Raw genomic sequence first — 20,277 nt, forward strand, 5'->3', positions numbered from 1 at the left:
TAGCCAAGTATGAAAGCACACTACTATGCCAGATGAGATGACACCGAGTTATTAAACAAAATAAACGTAAAATAAAAAAGGACAAATGGCAGACTGTGCCTAATTGAAATCCAACCCCTACTAAATTTTCCCACTTCGGTCTTTGCAATGGATATGTGCGTCACTAAGCGCAAAACACAGCGGTCGCAAGTCTCACTACAAATTGCTCACAATTGGCTAGTAGATGCACTGCAGCAAGTACAGCCACCAGCAGATCAACCAGAAATCAAATATATAACGCTACTGTAGGCGTAAGCCGTTTGGATTCTCCTATGGCTATTTTCTAGCCAAGTATGAAAGCACACTACTATGCCAGATGAGATGACGCTGAGTTATTAAACAAAATAAACGTAAAATAAAAAAGGACAAATGGCAGACTGTGCCTAATTGAAATCCAACCCCTACTAAATTTTCCCACTTCGGTCTTTGCAATGGATATGTGCGTCACTAAGCGCAAAACACAGCGGTCGCAAGTCTCACTACAAATTGCTCACAATTGGCTAGTAGATGCACTGCAGCAAGTACAGCCACCAGCAGATCAACCAGAAATCAAATATATAACGCTACTGTAGGCGTAAGCCGTTTGGATTCTCCTATGGCTATTTTCTAGCCAAGTATGAAAGCACACTACTATGCCAGATGAGATGACGCTGAGTTATTAAACAAAATAAACGTAAAATAAAAAAGGACAAATGGCAGACTGTGCCTAATTGAAATCCAACCCCTACTAAATTTTCCCACTTCGGTCTTTGCAATGGATATGTGCGTCACTAAGCGCAAAACACAGCGGTCGCAAGTCTCACTACAAATTGCTCACAATTGGCTAGTAGATGCACTGCAGCAAGTACAGCCACCAGCAGATCAACCAGAAATCAAATATATAACGCTACTGTAGGCGTAAGCCGTTTGGATTCTCCTATGGCTATTTTCTAGCCAAGTATGAAAGCACACTACTATGCCAGATGAGATGACACTGAGTTATTAAACAAAATAAACGTAAAATAAAAAAGGAAAAATGGCAGACTGTGCCTAATTGAAATCCAACCCCTACTAAATTTTCCCACTTTGGTGTTTGAGGTGGATATGTGTGCCACTAAGAGCTAAACACAACGGTAGCAAGTCCCCCTGCTAATTCCTCACAAAATGGTACTAGATGCAAATAAAAAAAAAAAAAGTAGAACGTTATTGTAGCCCTAAGAAGGGCTGTTGGGTTCTTGGAGAATCACTCCTGCCTAACAGTAAGCTAATAGAACACCCTAACGCTTTCCCTGACCAGCAGCAGCTCTCTCCCTAGCGGCATCCAGACACAGAATGATCCGAGCAGCGCGGGCAGCGGCTAGTCTATCCCAGGGTCACCTGATCTGGCCAGCCAACCACTGCTATCGACGTGTAAGGGTACCACGTCATGCTGGGTGGAGTGCAGAGTCTCCTGGCTTGTGATTGGCTCTGTTTCTGGCCGCCAAAAAGCAAAACGGCGGGAGCTGCCATTTTCTCGAGCGGGCGAAGTATTCGTCCGAGCAACGAGCAGTTTCGAGTACGCTAATGCTCGAACGAGCATCAAGCTCGGACGAGCATGTTCGCTCATCTCTAAAAACAAATGATACATGTTCCCCATCATGTTTAACTGCAGACATTGCTCTGATTGAACTGCATCCCCACCAATCAGCTATAAATGATGTTTCCTGTGTGTGGAAGAGGGGGCCATATAATAATATTTGCTATAGGGCACTGCAGTTTCTAGTTACACCCCTGCCCCCACCAATCTGATATTGAAGGCCAATTCTTACTCAGTTTGGAAGTGGTTGCATTTCCAGTGTATAAGATAAAAAAATTATAATTTGAAGGATGGATATAAGTGAATGTAGTCTATGTAAGGGTTGTGGGATAATATATATATATATATATATATATATATATATATATATATATATATATATATATACACTCACCGGCCACTTTATTAGGTACACCTGTCCAACTGCTCGTTAACACTTCATTTCTAATCAGCCAACCACATGGCGGCAACTCAGTGCATTTAGGCATGTAGACATGGTCAAGACAATCTCCTGCAGTTCAAACCGAGCATCAGTATGGAGAAGAAAGGTGATTTGAGGCCTTTGAACGTGGCATGGTTGTTGGTGCCAGAAGGGCTGGTCTGAGTATTTCAGAAACTGCTGATCTACTGGGATTTTCACGCACAACCATCTCTAGGGTTTACAGAGAATGGTTCGAAAAAGAAAAAAAATCCAGTAAGCGGCAGTTCTGTGGGCGGAAATGCCTTGTTGATGCCAGAGGTCAGAGGAGAATGGGCAGACTGGTCGAGCTGATAGAAAGGCAACAGTGACTCAAATCGCCACCCGTTACAACCAAGGTAGGCAGAAGAGCATCTCTGAACGCACAGTACGTCGAACTTTGAGGCAGATGGGCTACAGCAGCAGAAGACCACACCGGGTGCCACTCCTTTCAGCTAAGAACAGGAAACTGAGGCTACAATTTGCACAAGCTCATCGAAATTGGACAGTAGAAGATTGGAAAAACGTTGCCTGGTCTGATGAGTCTCGATTTCTGCTGCGACATTCGGATGGTAGGGTCAGAATTTAGCATCAACAACATGAAAGCACGGATCCATCCTGCCTTGTATCAACGGTTCAGGCTGGTGGTGGTGGTGTCATGGTGTGGGGAATATTTTCTTGGCACTCTTTGGGCCCCTTGGTACCAATTGAGCATCGTTGCAATGCCACAGCCTACCTGAGTATTGTTGCTGACCATGTACATCCCTTTATGACCACAATGTACCCAACATCTGATGGCTACTTTCAGCAGGATAATGCGCCATGTCATAAAGCTGGAATCATCTCAGACTGGTTTCTTGAACATGACAATAAGGTCACTGTACTCAAATGGCCTCCGCAGTCACCAGATCTATGCCACGAAGAATTGAGGCAGTTCTGAAGCAAAAGAACTAGCATGGTGTACCTAATAAAGTGGCCGGTGAGTGTATATATATATATATATATATATATATATATATACACTCACCGAGAGAGAGAGAGAGAGAGAGAGAGAGAGAGAGAGAGAGAAAATGTATCTGCTATGGCAGCACACTGCCTAAAGAATCACTTTCCAATATCAGTTGTTACCATACCGGGTCACTTTTCTCCATATATATATATTGTAATTGATTTGACATAATTTACGCCAGGTTCCAGGAGACGATGTGTCCAAGGTCTATGACTAATATATAATTCATTTTTTATTACTTTCATTGCGCTGTGTGTATAACTGAATCGATAAACAGAAACTGGAACAGGAAGCAGACAGCTCCACTCTATTTGTAGCGGCACTAAACTACAGTCTGTAAGTGTGGGGGAGAGGGGGTGGATATTAGGTCATTTACCAATTTACATCTATTAAAGGGGTTGTCCAGAAATGAAAAATATTTTATATGTAGCCGAGAGGGGCAGTTCTATAAAAATAACATGGAGCTCATACTTACCTCCTGCAGAGCTCCCGTGGACAGAAATGGCAGGAGTCTCAGACACTTCTGATGAATCTCCCCAGTTGTATCCATTGTGAAAAGTGCATTACAAATGGTTGTTGTACATTTCCTGCTACCTCTCTGTTTTATTATTATAATAGAGGCCCCGATAAGTTTTTACCTTTTCCGCAGCTCATCTTCAGCGTGGTCTCTGCTGGCCATTAATCGGTTGTTATTGACCTCAAACACAGTTTCTATCTGCTCCGGCCAGTGAAATACAGCGCTGTTCAACTTCAGGTCATCATCTGCATCAATAAACATCAGTCATAACACATACATGTAACAATACAAGAGAATCAGAAAATAATGTCCGCTTAGCATTTGTTTTACAAATACATTAAGGTAGGCTGCCTGTCCTGCTCTAATTTACACACATTTATCATGGCTTCTTTGAGTAGAAAACCTGAAATAATAGCAATTGTTTGAGTTTTGCCAACAATTACAATGATTTCCTGTCTGGGCCGGTACAGGGAGTTTCTGACCCACCCCTGCGCACTTGCTGTAGGGAGCAAACTTGCACAAGAGAAATTTTGAAGGCTGTAGTACATTCCTATGCCAGATATGCGCTGCACAGCCCGGTCCACAGATACATCAAGAGGCCGGAACGTCTTTATATAACCAGCGGTGCTGGATAGATCCAGTTACTGTGACTGTGGTAATTGTCTTATATTTGTTATCCATGGTTTTCTTCCTTCTAAAATCAACTTTTACAACTTTACAACTTTTTTAAATGCTTTAAATGCTTGTGTAGCTCCCAGCTCAGGTCCACCGGAGTTCACCTTCTTCTTCCCAGTGCATGTAAGTGTAAATTTATATGTTAAATCCCGCACTCAGTCCGAAACCGTCGGATCGTCGTCGGAATATACGACATTTGTGTGGTCCGTGGACCCTTAGTAAATGAGCCCCAATATTCTGTGTTTTGCAACCACCACTAGAGGGAGCTTAGGAGATTTCTATATATTTATCATTCAAATTAATGGAAGCCATAAGCAGCATCATCGACCTAGTGAGGGCTGCAGGAGGATGAGTTCACATGAAGGATTTTGTGCACAGATTATCACTGGGAAAAGATTTCCAGTGAAAAAATTCAACTTTTACAGTTCCAAAGATTATGCGGTATGTACCAAACCAAGCAGCAGCTTCTCACTAGGCATTGGTTCTACTATTAGAGGAAATAATAGCATACAGAAAGGTCAATTGCAGCCACAATTGTATACAGATCTCTTTGAATGTAGCTTTGAATAATGAATGAGGGCACCATCCCCTAGTACATTCATTTCCTCCTAAGGGGATGTCTCAAGCCGTGTACATATGGAAATATCCAGGAATTCTAGGTTCATAAATAGGATTTGTTTTATATACAATCTGTGTTACTTTTACTTGAATGGAATCTGCCATATGGTAAGAAAGGGGGATGGTAAAGGTATCATATGGGCAAGGTGCTGAGGGTGAAATATATACATATTCATGACATGAAATAAAAAGGGAATGACCAATTATTTCTATAGATGAGGAGCTCTAAAATTAGCATGATATAGACCAGGCTAATGCACTTATAGCTACAGATTATAAGAGGGAACAAAATGATATGAAATATACTATCACATTACTGTCAGATTTCAGAACCACTTAATTACATGGATAACAGTTGATTAGGGATAACATGTCAATAGCAGTAACTCTATTCCTACAACATGTTCCTATGATAACTCCTACTGTCTCCTGCTCCGGTCTCATGTACAGTATACTGTGTAGAAACATATGATCTACATCAGGGTACACAAATGTATACCGATGATACCCCTATTGATGTGGACGGTAGTTTTGATACTTGGATCATCTTTATGGCAGGTCTTTTGCAAAGTCCTTTGAAGGTTCTATATCTGGCACATGACTTGCTTCATAGAATCCTACATTTAGTTGTTAGATGTCTACCAGTGAATGATCCATTAGATTCCAATAGACCTGCAAACCTCTCCAATCGCATCTTTGAAGTAATTATTTCAATTTCCTGTCACAGTATAGGCAGATAAATTTGTTTGTAAGTTGGAAGTGATCTATTTTATAATTGTTACCCCAGCCAAAATCTTAATAACCTTAGATAACTATTACAGCTGATCATTGTAGCCTGTAACTAAAGTACATTAGATTACCAACATCCAGAGGTCCGTTTGTAACTAAGCGTCACCTGTAAGTCGGATGTTCTTAAGTCGGGGATCGCCTTTATGTGGTTGGTTTGACTTATGCAGGCAAAATGTGGCCAAAAAAACAAGACAGAAACCGTCGAGCTGCATTGTGCAGATGTGTGAATTACAGGCAGTCCCCTACCTAAGAACACCCGACTTACAGACGACCTCTTGTTACAAACGGACATCTGGATGTTGGTAATTTACTGTACTTTAGTTGCAGGCTGCAATAATCAGCTGTAACAGTTATCACAGGTGTAACAGCTGTAATAGTTATCACACTGCTCCGAAGCCGGGGCTGCACAGGCGCGGGCCTGCTGTTCTGCGCATGCAGGATCGTCGGACGAGGGCGCGCAGTTACAAACAGCTGCACGCCGAAGATGGTAAGTAGGAGGAGAAAAGAGGCTAAAGGGGCGTGGAGTAGCCGCCTCATGTAACCTCAGATGCGGCAACTCCACGCCCCAGTAGCCGCATAATAAAATTAGCATAAACGTTTCATAATAGTTACCAAAAAATTGCGGGAACGTGAGGATTAGACCTTAAAAGGGCTATCCTCACGTCCCATTGATCCACCTACCACCTGATCTACCTTTATAGGTAGATTTGTGGTGGTAGGTTCCCTTTGTTAATCCTGGTTCTTATGACTATCCAACATTTTAAAAATCCAATTGTCACAAAGACCCAAAAAATTTTGGATGGAGTTACAATTATAAACTATACAGTTATGACTTACATACAAATTCAACTTAAGAACAAACCTACAGAACTTATCTTGTACATAACCCGGGGACTGCCTGTACTGCAGAGCACCTGGTTTGGAAATTCCACAGCGATTCTGCAACTTGTAACCCTGTATAGCCTCGAGGTTTTATTTGTGTTTTCCTTGCATATTTTTGCAGACCTTGCACTGTTGACCTGTTTTTGGTTGACCTGTTGACCTGTAGTGGGTATGCTTCCCTGAGTAGCCTCACTGTACCAACAAAGGAATGAAGGGAGGTGCCGCGCTGGACCAAAGGTGAGGACAGATGTAAGAATCAGTTCTTTATTTAAATCCTGGACAACCCCTTTAAATGTAATTTGTATCCCGCTACTAAAAGAGAACATTTGCCATGAAATATATAAAACCATTGTTCTATACAATACGTACACTGAAGAGTCGCATAATCCAGAAGAAATGCCAATCGGCTTGCGGCCTCAGCGATCTCATCCTTCAGTTTATAAACAGTGACATCACTAGAGGTCCTCAAGAAGTCGGCAAGAGCAACAAGGTCTTCAGTGGTTGTTGGCACCTCGCTGACTCTGTCGGCTATTCTGCTGTACTTCAAGCAAATACTGGAAAGAGAGAGAAATAATGAGTCATAGTGCTGCGGAATATGTTAGTCCTATATCAATAAAGGATATAATTAATTCAGTATCTTCAATACAGAAATGTGTCCTGCTGACAACAATATATATAATCGTCTTCTGTGAGGCAGACTGGAGAGCCACTATGTGTAGATAGCAGCCTGTCCAAACATTACATGGTTCAATACCTGGCATGGAGGTCATACTATATCTGCCCAGCAGTAAGTACAGAAAAAACATTCCATCAAATAAGGATACAAGTGAAAGGTTTTGTGATGTATTCTATAAAATCAAGCTTTGTATGTATGAAGTGTATTACCCAATCAGGGGTGCACCTGCAATGAGGAGAGTTGAGCCTCTCGCCTTAGGGCGGCACATCCTTAGGGAATGGCGCTAAGAATGACATGTCTGGGAGGAGTCTGGCACAGGGGCAGAGAAAATGTGTGTGACTTAATAAATATCATGAGATATTGCTATTGTATGGAGAGGAGAGCGAACATTTCTATAGTTCAGAGAGGCTGAAATCAACATGACTTCTACCACAATGCCATCTTCATGAAGGTTTATGAGTGTGATCACGTTTACAAGAAAAACAACAAGAACAAAAACAAGATAAATAAATTTAGTGGTATATTGGGGCTCTGATCTTATTTTCAGGATCTGGTTTGGGTTTTTTTTTGAAGCTTTATATTTTGTGGCGGTTTCAGTGCCATTTTCTTACTTGCAGACCCATACTTTTGTAGGAAAGATTTAGGAAAATTGACACATGATAAACCTATCTTTGATGCCTATAGGAAAAAGTCAGAGCACAAATCTACAGTATATAGTCAGAAAATATACCATCAAATTAAAGCATGGTAAACTGGGGACACTTACTCATAGATCCAGGCACTGTGACAATCTTCTTATATGTGTTATCCATGGCCTCCCTCCTTCTAACATCAACTTTTTAAATTATGCTAATGACCCGTCTGAAGGGCTGGAGGACTGAAGTGCTGCAGATTCATAGGCTGTTACAATGAGCAGAACACGCCTCCTGAAGAAGCATTTGTGAAGCCGGCATCGGGGCGAGGGCAACACTGGGTTCATTGCTGCAGGTATGATTTACTTTACAGCAATATTCAATTTAAAAAATAGGTGGAGTGGTATTTTATATTAGAATAGTAAAGTAATTACACATTTTTCCTGCTTTTATGTAACCTATTTTTCTCCCCTCTTTTATATATATATATTTATATGATCCTCTAAGCTCAAATTACGGTAATATATTTGGATTTTATAAAATTGTTATGTATTTTAAAAGGCAATGAATAAAGTATGAATTTTTTTATTCATAAAGTACTAATATTCCTTTCTTGGTAATGGATTACCGTATTAATAGTTTGTAGTGGTTGTTCTTAAAGGGAATTATTCAAAATTCTGAATGTGGGACTTTTTTGTCGGAGTAAGTGAGCAGAACATGTCTCACCCAACCCGCTACTCTCTCCCTGGTCTGAGCAAGTACCAACTGTGTATATGTAGAACATCCTGAAGAATTTTATAGATTTACATTTACCGCTGGGGCCTGTGTGTTTTACAACTTGTCTATGGTAGGAGAAGAAGTGTCCCTTGTGTGCTTTACTCTGAAATGTTTTATGTTACATTTATCAAAAGACACAACATCAAGAAACATAATTAATAGGAAAGCTCTGCTGTTATGTCAGGTCAAACAGCTTACAGAGCTAACACATCTAAAAGGTTACATCACCGCAGTACATGAAAAGAAGGGCAAATAATCAAAGCAACGTGTCACTTATGAAATTACTGTCTATAGTTTATACATGTGTGTCAATAATGTAAATCTTTGAAATGCTAAATAATTTCATTATTAACTCTTAGCAAGTCAATACATGGATATCTTGTTAGATGACAATGGGAATGTTCATCATTAAAGGAAATCTACCATCATTGGATGAAGCGGGTCCTGTGGACGCCCCAGAACTATTGGATGGATACAGGGCCTGGTACTGGAAGTACCAGAATGACATGGGAACCACAGGCCGAGCGGGAAATTCATGAACATTAATCTGGTAAGAAAATTATTTGTGGATCCAATGATGGCAAGGACCTTAGACAACTGAATTGGAGGATTTATTATCTGTACCCAGGAAAAAAGCACAGGGATGATATAGGAAACATTATTTGCCACCATCCTAAAAGTAAGTCAAAGTCAAAAAAGCAGAATGTCAATCAGCAGATTTCTGACAAGGTTAAAGGAAGACACAAGTCCATCATATCTAACCTGTAATCTAACAGTGCTGGTCCAAAGGAAAAGCAAAAGCCCTTATCGGACTGATGCAAGTTGTTAGGGGACAACGTCTTCCCCAATTCCTAATCTGGTAACTAGAATTCACACTAGATCAATCCCTCTTCAAAATACAATCTTCATAATTGGTACTGAAATAATTCTTTCACAGATCTGTCATATCCATTATACTGCTCTATGCATTTTGTCCATAGAAAAGCATCTAGCCCTGTAATAGATGCAGCCATCCTTTCTGCCTTTCTAGGGGTATTCAATAATGTATTTCATAATCTAACCTTTCATATATAGAAGTACAGTTTGCCTTCCCTCCAATCTGGTCTCCTGATTTTATTTGTATAGTTCTTAGAAATAATAAATCAAGTACCAGATTACTTATTTCACATATATTTGTACGCATAAATCAACCTATAAGTTTAACAACCCAATATTTCTACCCTCTTATTATAAGAGGTATAAATTCCCAAGGAGTGGTCACACCTAGGCCCATAAACCTTAGGGCAATATATGATCTATTTGTATATCTTTTTATTATATCTATATTTGCTACAGCATATATCTACAGTAAAACTACAAGAAAAAAAGTTCATGTCCGTAGTTATCCACTTTGTGTACAGCGCTGCAGAACATGTTGGTGCTATAGAAGCAACGAGAAATGAATTATCACCTCTTATTGAGCTCCCTGTTTTCATCAACTTCAAACTGAACAAGACGATCCTTTAATTTTTCGGCTCTGGCACAGAGATCCTCATTGAGGCGCAAGGCGTCCAAACAGAACATGGCCAGGGGAACAGTAACGTGCATGGAGGCGATTTCTCCCCGTAACTGTGATAAGTTGTTGATTTTCTGTGTGTTAAAAACATACAAGTCTTAATTAAACACCAATGAAGAAAGTTATACATAAGGCAGAAATATCCTATTCGTAGTCGTAGAACAGCAAAAACATCAATTACCTTATATACTCGAGTATAAGCCTAGTATTTCAGCACAAAAAATGTGCTGAAAACCCCAAACTCGGCTTATACTCGAGTCAAAAAAATAAATATATCTAAACTCACCTTTCTGGTGATCCCTGTATATCTTCTGTGCGATCTGTCCGGCAGCGGCGGCAGGCTATATACACTGGGGCAGGGTCTGGCAGGCTATATACACTGGGGCAGGGTCTGGCAGGCTATATACACTGGGGCAGGGTCTGGCAGGCTATATACACTGGGGCAGGGGCTGGCAGGCTATATACACTGGGGCAGGGGCTGGCTGGCTATATACACTGGGGCAGGGGCTGGCAGGCTATATACACTGGGGCAGGGTCTGGCAGGCTATATACACTGGGGCAGGGTCTGGCAGGCTATATACACTGGGGCAGGGGCTGGCAGGCTATATACACTGGGGCAGGGGCTGGCAGGCTATATACACTGGGGCAGGGGCTGGCAGGCTATATACACTGGGGCAGAGCCTGGCTGGCTGGCAATATACACTGGGGCAGAGCCTGGCTGGCTATATACTGGGCAGGCTGTGACCAATGCATTTCCCACCCTCGGCTTATACTTATACTTATATAGGTTTTCCCAGTATTTTGTGGTAAAATTAGTAGCCTCGGCTTATACACGGGTCGGCTTATACTCGAGTATATGCGGTATATGAAGCTGTTTGTAAAGCTTATAATAAAGAGGATACGGGTTTCAACAACTAGATGCCAGGATTTTTTTATTATTATTGTTGTACTTCCCATGTCCTAAGATAATCATTCATTTTTTTAACAATCTTTCTATAAATGAATAGCACAAGTGATTACTAGACACTGTGTAAAATATCATATCTAGGGGAAAAATGTCATTCTCCAATTACTGAATACATGAGTTTCAATCTGCAGTCAGATTACATAGAAGCTCTTTGGAGAGGGGAGGGGGTAGGAATAACAGCAGCTAGGTCTTCACCCACTAGCTTTGGGAGGACTGCAAATTACAGATACAGACTGCAAAAGGTAAAACTCCAGCACATCCTCCATTGCAAAGTTATTTGGTTTAAGGGCTTGAAGCAAAAGTGACTTCTATAATTGTTCAAAAAGCAGAATTGTTCAAAAGTGTTGCATAGGTATAGAAAAGTTTTTGTCATTTCATGTATAGCCACAGGGGGAAGGGTATCATTAACTAGGACAATTCACGGGACCCCTTAACAGGAATATAGATGGATACAAAATAGGTTTTACTGAATCTTTAACTACAAATCTTTACAATCTACTCAATATTTCTTACTCTATAACAGTGATGGTGAACCTTTTAGACACAGAGGGGGTCATTTACTAAGGGCCCGATTCGCGTTTTCCCGACGTGTTACCCGAATATTTCCGATTTGCGCCGCTTGTACATGAATTGCCCCGGGTTTTTGGCGCACGCGATCGGATTGTGGCGCATCGGGGCCGGCATGCGCGCGACAGAAATCGGGGGGGCGTGGCCGAACGAAAACCCGACGTATTCGGAAAAACCGCCGCATTTAAAAACCGAAAATGTGTCGCTTTGGGAGCGCTCACCTTCACCTTCTATGGGATGGTGCATTCCGGGGCATTAAGATTATTTTCGGCGCTGCAGCGCCACCTGGTGGACGGCGGAGGAACTACCATCTTAAATCCCAGCCGGACCCGAATCCTGTGCAGAGAACGCGCCGCTGGATCGCGAATGGGCCGGGTAAGTAAATGTGCCCCAGAGTGCCCAAACTACAACCAAAACCTACTTTTATGTCGCGAAAAACCAAGATGACATTTTAAACAGTAACCTATTGATCCCAACTGTATCATAAGTCTTAATCGTATTGGCGTTCTGAGGACACCAATGCAATAGAAAGAAAATTTGGATTGTAGCTTTTCTCCAGGGTCCCCTGAAGAGGAAGAATCAGGGGACCCAGAGCAGGAGCTCCAACCATAATCCATCTCTATCCATACCTTCTTGTGTAGTGCTGGTAGCCAAGAAGGTGTTGCTTTAAAATAGTTTTGGACCGCAGGAGGAAAACATGAGTCATGTCATCTGCTCTATAACATGCTGCCTGCAAATCGGTCACTATGTACAATCTGCACATCTCCTCCTGCTCTATTACATGCTGCTTGCAGATAGGACACTATATACAATCTGTTGAGCTCCTTCTGCTCTATAACATGATGCCTGCAGATAGGACACTATGTACAATCTACACAGCTCCTCCTGCCTTATTACATGCTGCCTGCAGATAGGACACAATGTAAAATAATTCCTTTAAAAGAAAATTCCTTTTAGAACAACCCAGTAAATGTCATAAGGCTTATTAAAATAAAACTTTAAGATTAGAGAGATGGATGAGCATTTACATACAAAAACTGAATCTATGATCTGACAATTATATACATGATTTACCACTCTGCTTCTCTTTAGTCCATTATGTGATGAATATTTCAATCTTATCCATAATAAATCCCAATTCTACCATCCAGTACAGTACAGTGATACCTAAAGCAACAACCCACTTAACAAGCAAAGTCCTTTCATTTCTCATTACCTTTGTGAAGGCCTGCAGTGAATGTTCTTCCTTAAGAAACCCCATAACATCTTGCTGAGCTTTCTTGTTCAAAAGATCATTGTATTTTTTATAAACATTTAGGTACCTGAGAGACACAGAAATCAAAAAGCTTAGAAGGCTGAAGTCACCAGCCATGAAATATCCACCGCCTTTACAATTATACTATATGATCAAGATGAAGACAAAGTGCATCACATTATTTCAGGCAAAAATCATTACCTTCCCTTACACAATGCAAACATACATTGGAAGAAAAGTGTATATAGGCAATAATCATTCTCACTATCTGACATGAAATAAGAATAAACCTTTCCCGTTTTAGGTCAAGTAGGATTATCAAAATGATTTATATTTGTCAAATGCCAGAATAATCAGAGAGAGAATTTTAAAGTTATTTTTATTAAGTCAAAAGTTTACACACATTTCATTAGTATTTGATACCATTGCCCTTAGGCTACATTCATACGAGGGTAAGATAGGACATGTCCTATCTTTCTCCCGGCTACGGAACGGTGCTGTGCGCCCATTGCCGTCTATGGGGGATGCATATATATGTTGTATATACGTCGGCTGTATATACGCCCCCCCCCCCATACAGCCGTGTGAATGTAGCCTTAAATTGGTGGTCAAGCTTTTCTTATATCTTTCTACAAGCATCAACAATAGTTGGTAAGGCCAATTTGGGCCCATTACTCCTGACAGAACCGATGTAGCTGAGCCATGTTCGTAGACTGCCTTAATTGCACCGTCCTTTTTCAGCTTTGCCCATAAATTTTCAACAGGATTAAGATCAGGGCTTGGTGACAGCCACTCCACAACATGGACTTTGTTATCGTTTAGCCACTTTGTAACCAGTTTGGCAGTAGTTTCAGGTCATTGTCCATTTGGAAGACCCATATGTGCCCAAGCTGCAACTTCCTGGCTGATGTTTGAGATGTTGCCAAAGTCTTGTCACATAGGGACACATTTATTTACCCGGTCCTGCACATTCTCCCGATCCGGAGTGTCTGACGAGAATGAACTCTGCCGCGATTCACTGATATCGTGCACCCCATATCCTGCATGTATCGCTTCCCGTTCAGGTCCCCCGGAGTTCACCATCTTCTTCCCAGTGCATGAAAGTGTATGGCTTGTGACACAATTTTAAAGTTAAATCCAGCGCTTAGTCTGAATCAGTCAGATCCGCCCCCCCCCCTTCCCATTATCTGTCACATAAAAGCCAGTGCCGATGCACCAAAATCCGATCACGTGCGACACAATGCCCTTCTAAATCCCTGCCCCAGTGGCGCCATCCTTGAAAATCGTTGGAAAACCCAACAGAAATGCAACCGCAGGACTCTTAGTTAATAAGCCCCTAAATGTTCTTTCCTCACGATTCATCTATTTTGCGAAGCGCCCCAGTCCCCACACAACACGATGCTGCTGCAGCTCCCGAGTGTCGCAGTTGGGATGGTGTTCTCAGGCTTCTCCCTTTTTCCTCCATATGGAATGACGGTCAACATGACCAAACTGTTCACTGTTAGTTTCGTAAGACCTGTAGGATATTTGGCCAAAAAATTAAGGTCTTTATTCCTGTGCATGTGCAAACATTAATTAATCTGTCTCTTTATGTTTCATTTGGAGTAATGGCTTCTTCCTGCCAGAGTGGCCTTTTATCCTATGTTGATACAGGACTATATCACTGTGGATAAGGACAGACTCTTACCAGCTTTAGCCAGCGTCTTCAAAAGGTCTGTTTTTGTTCTTAGGCTAATATGCACATTTCGGACCAAAGCACATTCAATTCTGGGACAAAAAAACTCATCTTCTGCCTGAGCAGATGAAAGAGGCACCCAAAGATGAACCAGACTTGTGCAAGTCCACAATTCTCTTCCTGATATCGTGGCTGATTTCTTTAAAAATTTTGCATAATGTTACACAAAATAGAAGTGTAATTTAGATAAGCGGTAATATACATCCACAGGTGTGTCTCTATTTAACTCCGATTTTCCAATAAATCTATCAGAAGCTTCCAAAGACATGACATAATCATATGGGTTAAATCATTTAAGGCATTGTGATTGTACTGTATGTAAACCCTTGACTTTGCAGAAGTGGATGAGCTGCTGATTTTTCCTTTTTTATAGGTAGACAGACAGATGTACAGTATAAAGATGAAGTTGTAGCTAGATGTATAGATAGATTGGCAGCAGAAAGAGGATGTAGATAAATAGATGGACATGGGATATGGATAGATAGGTAGAACTACCTCACTGTTTCCACTACCTGGGAGGGCTGAAATCTATATGAAATCTAGATAGATAGAAAGATAAAAAGACAGAATGTTAGATAGATAGAAAAGGGATGGATAAGTGGAGTGCAGTAGAAAGAGTATGTAGAGTGATAAACACTTATAGGTTCTGGAATAAATAGATGGATGAATGAATAGATAGCTGGATAAATAGAATATGTGGATATAGAACGATGTTGATAGATGATAGATAGCATAGAAAGTGGGTCCAAATAGATAGCAAGACAGACAACTATAAATATGATGTAGATAGATAGACATTATAACTCACTTTTGTGGGCCAATTATATTCACATTAAAAATCTCCCTGGTTTTGTTGATATACGTGGACACTAATGATTCCTCTTGTCTTACAGAGCTCAGGGTCAAGTTCTCTCCCTGAAGATCTGGAAAAAGCTCAACTTCCACCTGCAAATTAAGATCACACATTAATTAGACCAGCAGGCCGCTGCTCCTGCTTCTCCATTGCTGTTATTAGCTGCCATACCATTCGATGACGGGTCACCACGGTATAATGAAAAGTTATACAGTTTGCCAATATACTTTCTGTACCAAATCCTTACAGTTTTCTAGATCTCTGCTTGCTGTCATTCTATAGAAAGCTTCATTGTTTATTTCCAGTGGACATAAATCTGACCATGGTCACACAAGTGCAAGACTTGTATATTGCACAGCTCTTATACTAACAAGATGTGCACCTATGTGACCATAGTCAGATTTCTGTCTAGTGGAAATAAACAATGAACCTTTCTATAGATTGACAGCAAGCAGAGATCTAGAAAACCGTAAGGAATAGATACAGAAAGTACATTGGAAAAATGTATAATCTTTCATCATGCAAACAATAACATTAATTTGCCGAAATGAGAATACCCCTTTAATTATTTGGTCACAGGTCCACTTTAATATGTAGTACTGCACAGCTGCTTTCCATCACATCCCGCACAATTCACTGGAGAGGCCAGGGATGAGCAATAAAATATATCTAGAACCTCTATCAAAAACTGTAAAAAATGCTCCTTTTTCTGTATGTTTAAAAACAAACTAAAAGAGGAACAATCTTTAGCCAGATTTAGGTAACAAGTAGTCAAATATTAATTGTATTATAAATGTGCAATATTTTTTTCCTAAAAATCTGTCACCAGCTTTTACTCAGCTTTTATTAGGTAAGTCTAATGCATTCACCTATAAAAAAAATCTCCTCCAAAGCTTTATGAAAATGAGCAGGGAAAGTCATGTTTTGCCTAAGATGAGATGTATCAGCGTATGTTTCAAACTTTTTTGTCAGGGCACGAAAGCGAGTCACCTCCTGATCTCGCAAATCCACAGTCCATACAAGCAATTAGCACCACTGACTAAATGCTTCATGTAGTCTCTGCTATCCGCAGGTAAATACTTTAATTTTGATCTTGTACAAAAAACATGGCAAAAACTTTAAGGTACTCATCTTATTCCATAAGTCCATAAGTGTTAGAACGCCATACCACACAAGCCTGCGATTGTGGATTTATGGACTAAGATGAGTACCTTAAAGTTTTTGCCATGTTTTTTGTACAAAATTAAAGTATTTACCTGCGGATAGTGTCAGTGGTGCTAATTGCTTGTATGGATTGCCTGAGAGGAGTCAAGTTTAGAGGCTGGAGGTGGAGTATCACTTCAGACATCTTTGTCTTTGGTTCTATAGTACCTAGAAACATGCTTTTGATAACAAATTATGATAATAAGATCATACTTCAGATCACAACAGGCTTGTGGTTCTGTGATCTACAGAACAGGAGATACAGACAATTAACGACATCGTTGGGACAGCAATCCGCAGACAAATTCTCGTCTATCTAACTGTCTGTATCTCCAGTTCTGAGGATCACAGAACCGTAAGATGCAAACTAAAATATGAGATTCTATGACACCAAAAGAATGCTTCTAGGTACTATACAACAGAGGATAGGAGCGTCTGAAGTGAAGCTCCCCTTCTGCCTCTGAAGTTCCCCTTTGGTGACTTCTCAGCTAATTTTCACATGACTTTGAGGAGATTTTTTTTATAGGTTAAGTGGCGATATTCACATAAAAGAGGGAATTCTGGAAAAGACATTTCATACCCTACCTGAAGAGGCGTAGTGAGAGTAAATTCCAGTGGTATTTTTGGTATGTTTTTTGGATCTACTGAATTTTTTCTAAATTTGGGATACAATCTCAATATAGCTTTGGTTTAGGAATTTTTTTTCAACAGACTGAAAAATTTGACAACAATATCAAAATAAAAATACCCCCTAAAAATGTTGAAACCATTCACAGAAATTATGGCATAGACATGAAAAGTGTTGTCCTCAAGGAAGCCTTACTGATGAATTATATATAACGTACAGTATTCTGATGTAAGAACTGTGTCCGGGGACCATGATTTTATTACTATACATGAAGTGATACTGATTATAAGCTATCCTCCAGGGTGAGGGATAAAAATAGCATGAATAAGGTATGAAGTGAACATCAATCTTACACCACAGTTACCTATTCCACCCTGCAAATCTTATACCAACTGTGGTGTAAAAATGTGCTCCTTGCAGGTAGTTGAAAGACCTTTTTTCCATTTCTAAATAATTAAGAATATAAATAATAATAAAAAAGTATCAGATGTATTTTGTTCCCCCCCCCATCCCACTATGAGCATGAATTCATGTATGTGACATACTTTAGGAATTCCTTCTGCGCTCCTTATAATCTCCTGGAAGCAGCGTTTAATAAGGTTCCAACAATCCTCCAGAATTGGCTCAAATGCTATTTTCGGTTCTTCGACCCTGAGCTTTATGATGAGAATTTGTGGAGTGAAGAATTTCATCTCTTCGTATGTCTCTCCAAAATCATTGCCATCCTGGGGAGGACATGAGAGGAATAATATAATGTTATATATAAAATATTATAACATATCATAATAACATACAGTAGTAATATACATGATAAACCCCATTTACTCTATGGCAAACCATAATAAAAATGCAGTGAAGATTGGGAATGTGAATGGTAAAGAAATTAAAGGGGATCTCTGACTCTGATGATAACACTGACATCCTATATTCAGTATAACGTGCCATTTATTCATGTAGCTTTGGGGTAGTCCAGTCCATGATTGACAGCCATATAATATGGTTGTACATACCGCTCCAATATGTCTATACATACAGAGACAGCTGCCAATGACACAACTCTTCCAATGATTTGTTGACTGCTCATTGGCATAGAAATTATAGAGATATAAATGAATAAATTACAGGTCATTCTAAATTGTTTCACACAAAATCATTTTTTAACTGCTCAGCTACTTCTCCTTTAGAACATGCTGCCGGCAGTTAGGAAACTATGTCCAATCTGCTCAGCTCCTGCTCTATAACATGCTGTCTGTATAAAGGATACTATGTACAATCTGTTCTGCTCCTCCTGCTATATAACCTGCTGCCTGCTGATAAACCATGTGTACAATCTGCTCGGACCTACTGCTCTATAACATGCTGTCTGTAGATAGGACACTATGTACAATCTGCTTAGCTCCTCCTGCTCTATAACAAGCTGGTTGTAGAAAGGACGCCATTTACAATCTGCTCTGCTCCTCCTGCTCTATAAAATGCTGCCTACAGATAGGTCACTATGTACAGTCTGCTCACCTCCTCCTGCTCTATAACACTCAGTCTGCTGATAAGACACTATATGCAATCTGCTCGACTTAGCCCTGCTCTATTACATGCCTCCTGCAGATAGGTTACCAAGTACAATCTCCTGCTCTGTAACATGCTGCCTTCAGATAAGTCAATATATACAATCTGCTCAGCTACTCCTGCCCTATAACATGCTGCCTGCAGATAGGTCAATATGTACAATCTGGTCTGTTCTTCCTACTCTATAACATGCTGCTTGCAGATAGGTCACTTTGTGCAAACTGCTCACATCCTCCTGCTCTATAGCATTCTACCTGCAGATAGGACGCTGATGGGACGCTCTAAAGCTTGTAGTTGTAACACAACCCTACCAACCATAATCCAGCCTTATGGGCACAAGATATCTATATATAGAGAGAGAGATAGAATTGCTATACCCTAAAAAACAATTATATACCTGAACCTGAAATTTCACATCTGATTGATATTCCTTTGAAAGACCTAAAAGGTTAAATAACTACAAATAATATATCCAGTATTGATGATAATTTCATCTTGTAATTACTCATTCTTGTTGCGATATATGGATTTATTCATTACTCATATGGAGAGACCTTTCTGTTCTCTGTGTGAAACTGAATTTATGGTAATTTTCTTCATTTTCCTTTTTTGTGAAATACAATAATCCACACGATGCCAGTCAATGAATACAAGTTGTGGAGAACATTATCAGTGCTGGGAATTAGAAGAAGCTATTGTATAAGCGTGACTGAGCGACTAGTGAGCGGAGAGGTAGGCTCGGCACTCCCGGGAGTAGTACTGGAGCACAGTGGTCGCTTACTCCATGCCGAGATACCTATGTGCGGATTAGTTTTCCAGCTGACAACAAAAAAAGCCACTACGTCAACTCAAATTAAACTTCCAATTACAATCTAATGTTATTGAGTTTTGGATAGATAATACAAGTGAATGAGATGACATATGCAACTCCCCAAACCCCACAATAGCTTATTTACTTCTTTCCCCTTACTCTGTACACAGTGACAGCCGCTAGAACATATAAATTCCCCACAAAGTTTCTCTTCTTTATGTGGTCATCCATTGGATGGCAAAAATACCTAAAATATGGCATTACTTTCACCATTAGGTTACTAAGAGTTCAGCAGTGTTAATATGTTTAATGCAGTCTCCTGTGTGTAAAAGTTTCCTCAACTTTCAATAATTTTGTAGAAATCATTGGGGCACATTTACTTACCCGGTCCTGTCGCGATCCCCGATCCGGGCGGTCCGACGAAGATGAAGTCCGGCACGATTCACCAGCATTGTGCTCCCGAGATCCTGAATGTGTCGCTTCCCCCGCTCAGGTCCGCCGGAGTTCACCTTCT

General features: G+C 40.4%; 1 protein-coding gene across 3 annotated transcripts in view; it reads right to left on the reverse strand.

Moving 5' to 3' along the window:
- DNAH3 (dynein axonemal heavy chain 3) overlaps positions 1-20,277 on the reverse strand; it is a 272,966-nt gene that overhangs the window by 172,994 nt on the left and 79,695 nt on the right. For all 3 annotated transcript variants that reach the window (XM_072120542.1, XM_072120545.1, XM_072120544.1), the window contains exons 11-16: positions 17,935-18,114; positions 15,514-15,650; positions 12,932-13,037; positions 10,077-10,255; positions 6,911-7,095; positions 3,699-3,822 (exon numbers count right to left, since the gene is read on the reverse strand). In XM_072120542.1, coding sequence (XP_071976643.1) covers positions 3,699-3,822; positions 6,911-7,095; positions 10,077-10,255; positions 12,932-13,037; positions 15,514-15,650; positions 17,935-18,114 — 911 coding nt within the window. The remainder of the gene's footprint in view (positions 1-3,698; positions 3,823-6,910; positions 7,096-10,076; positions 10,256-12,931; positions 13,038-15,513; positions 15,651-17,934; positions 18,115-20,277) is intronic.

Source organism: Engystomops pustulosus, chromosome 8 (assembly GCF_040894005.1).
Source record: "Engystomops pustulosus chromosome 8, aEngPut4.maternal, whole genome shotgun sequence".
Taxonomy (NCBI): domain Eukaryota; kingdom Metazoa; phylum Chordata; class Amphibia; order Anura; family Leptodactylidae; genus Engystomops; species Engystomops pustulosus.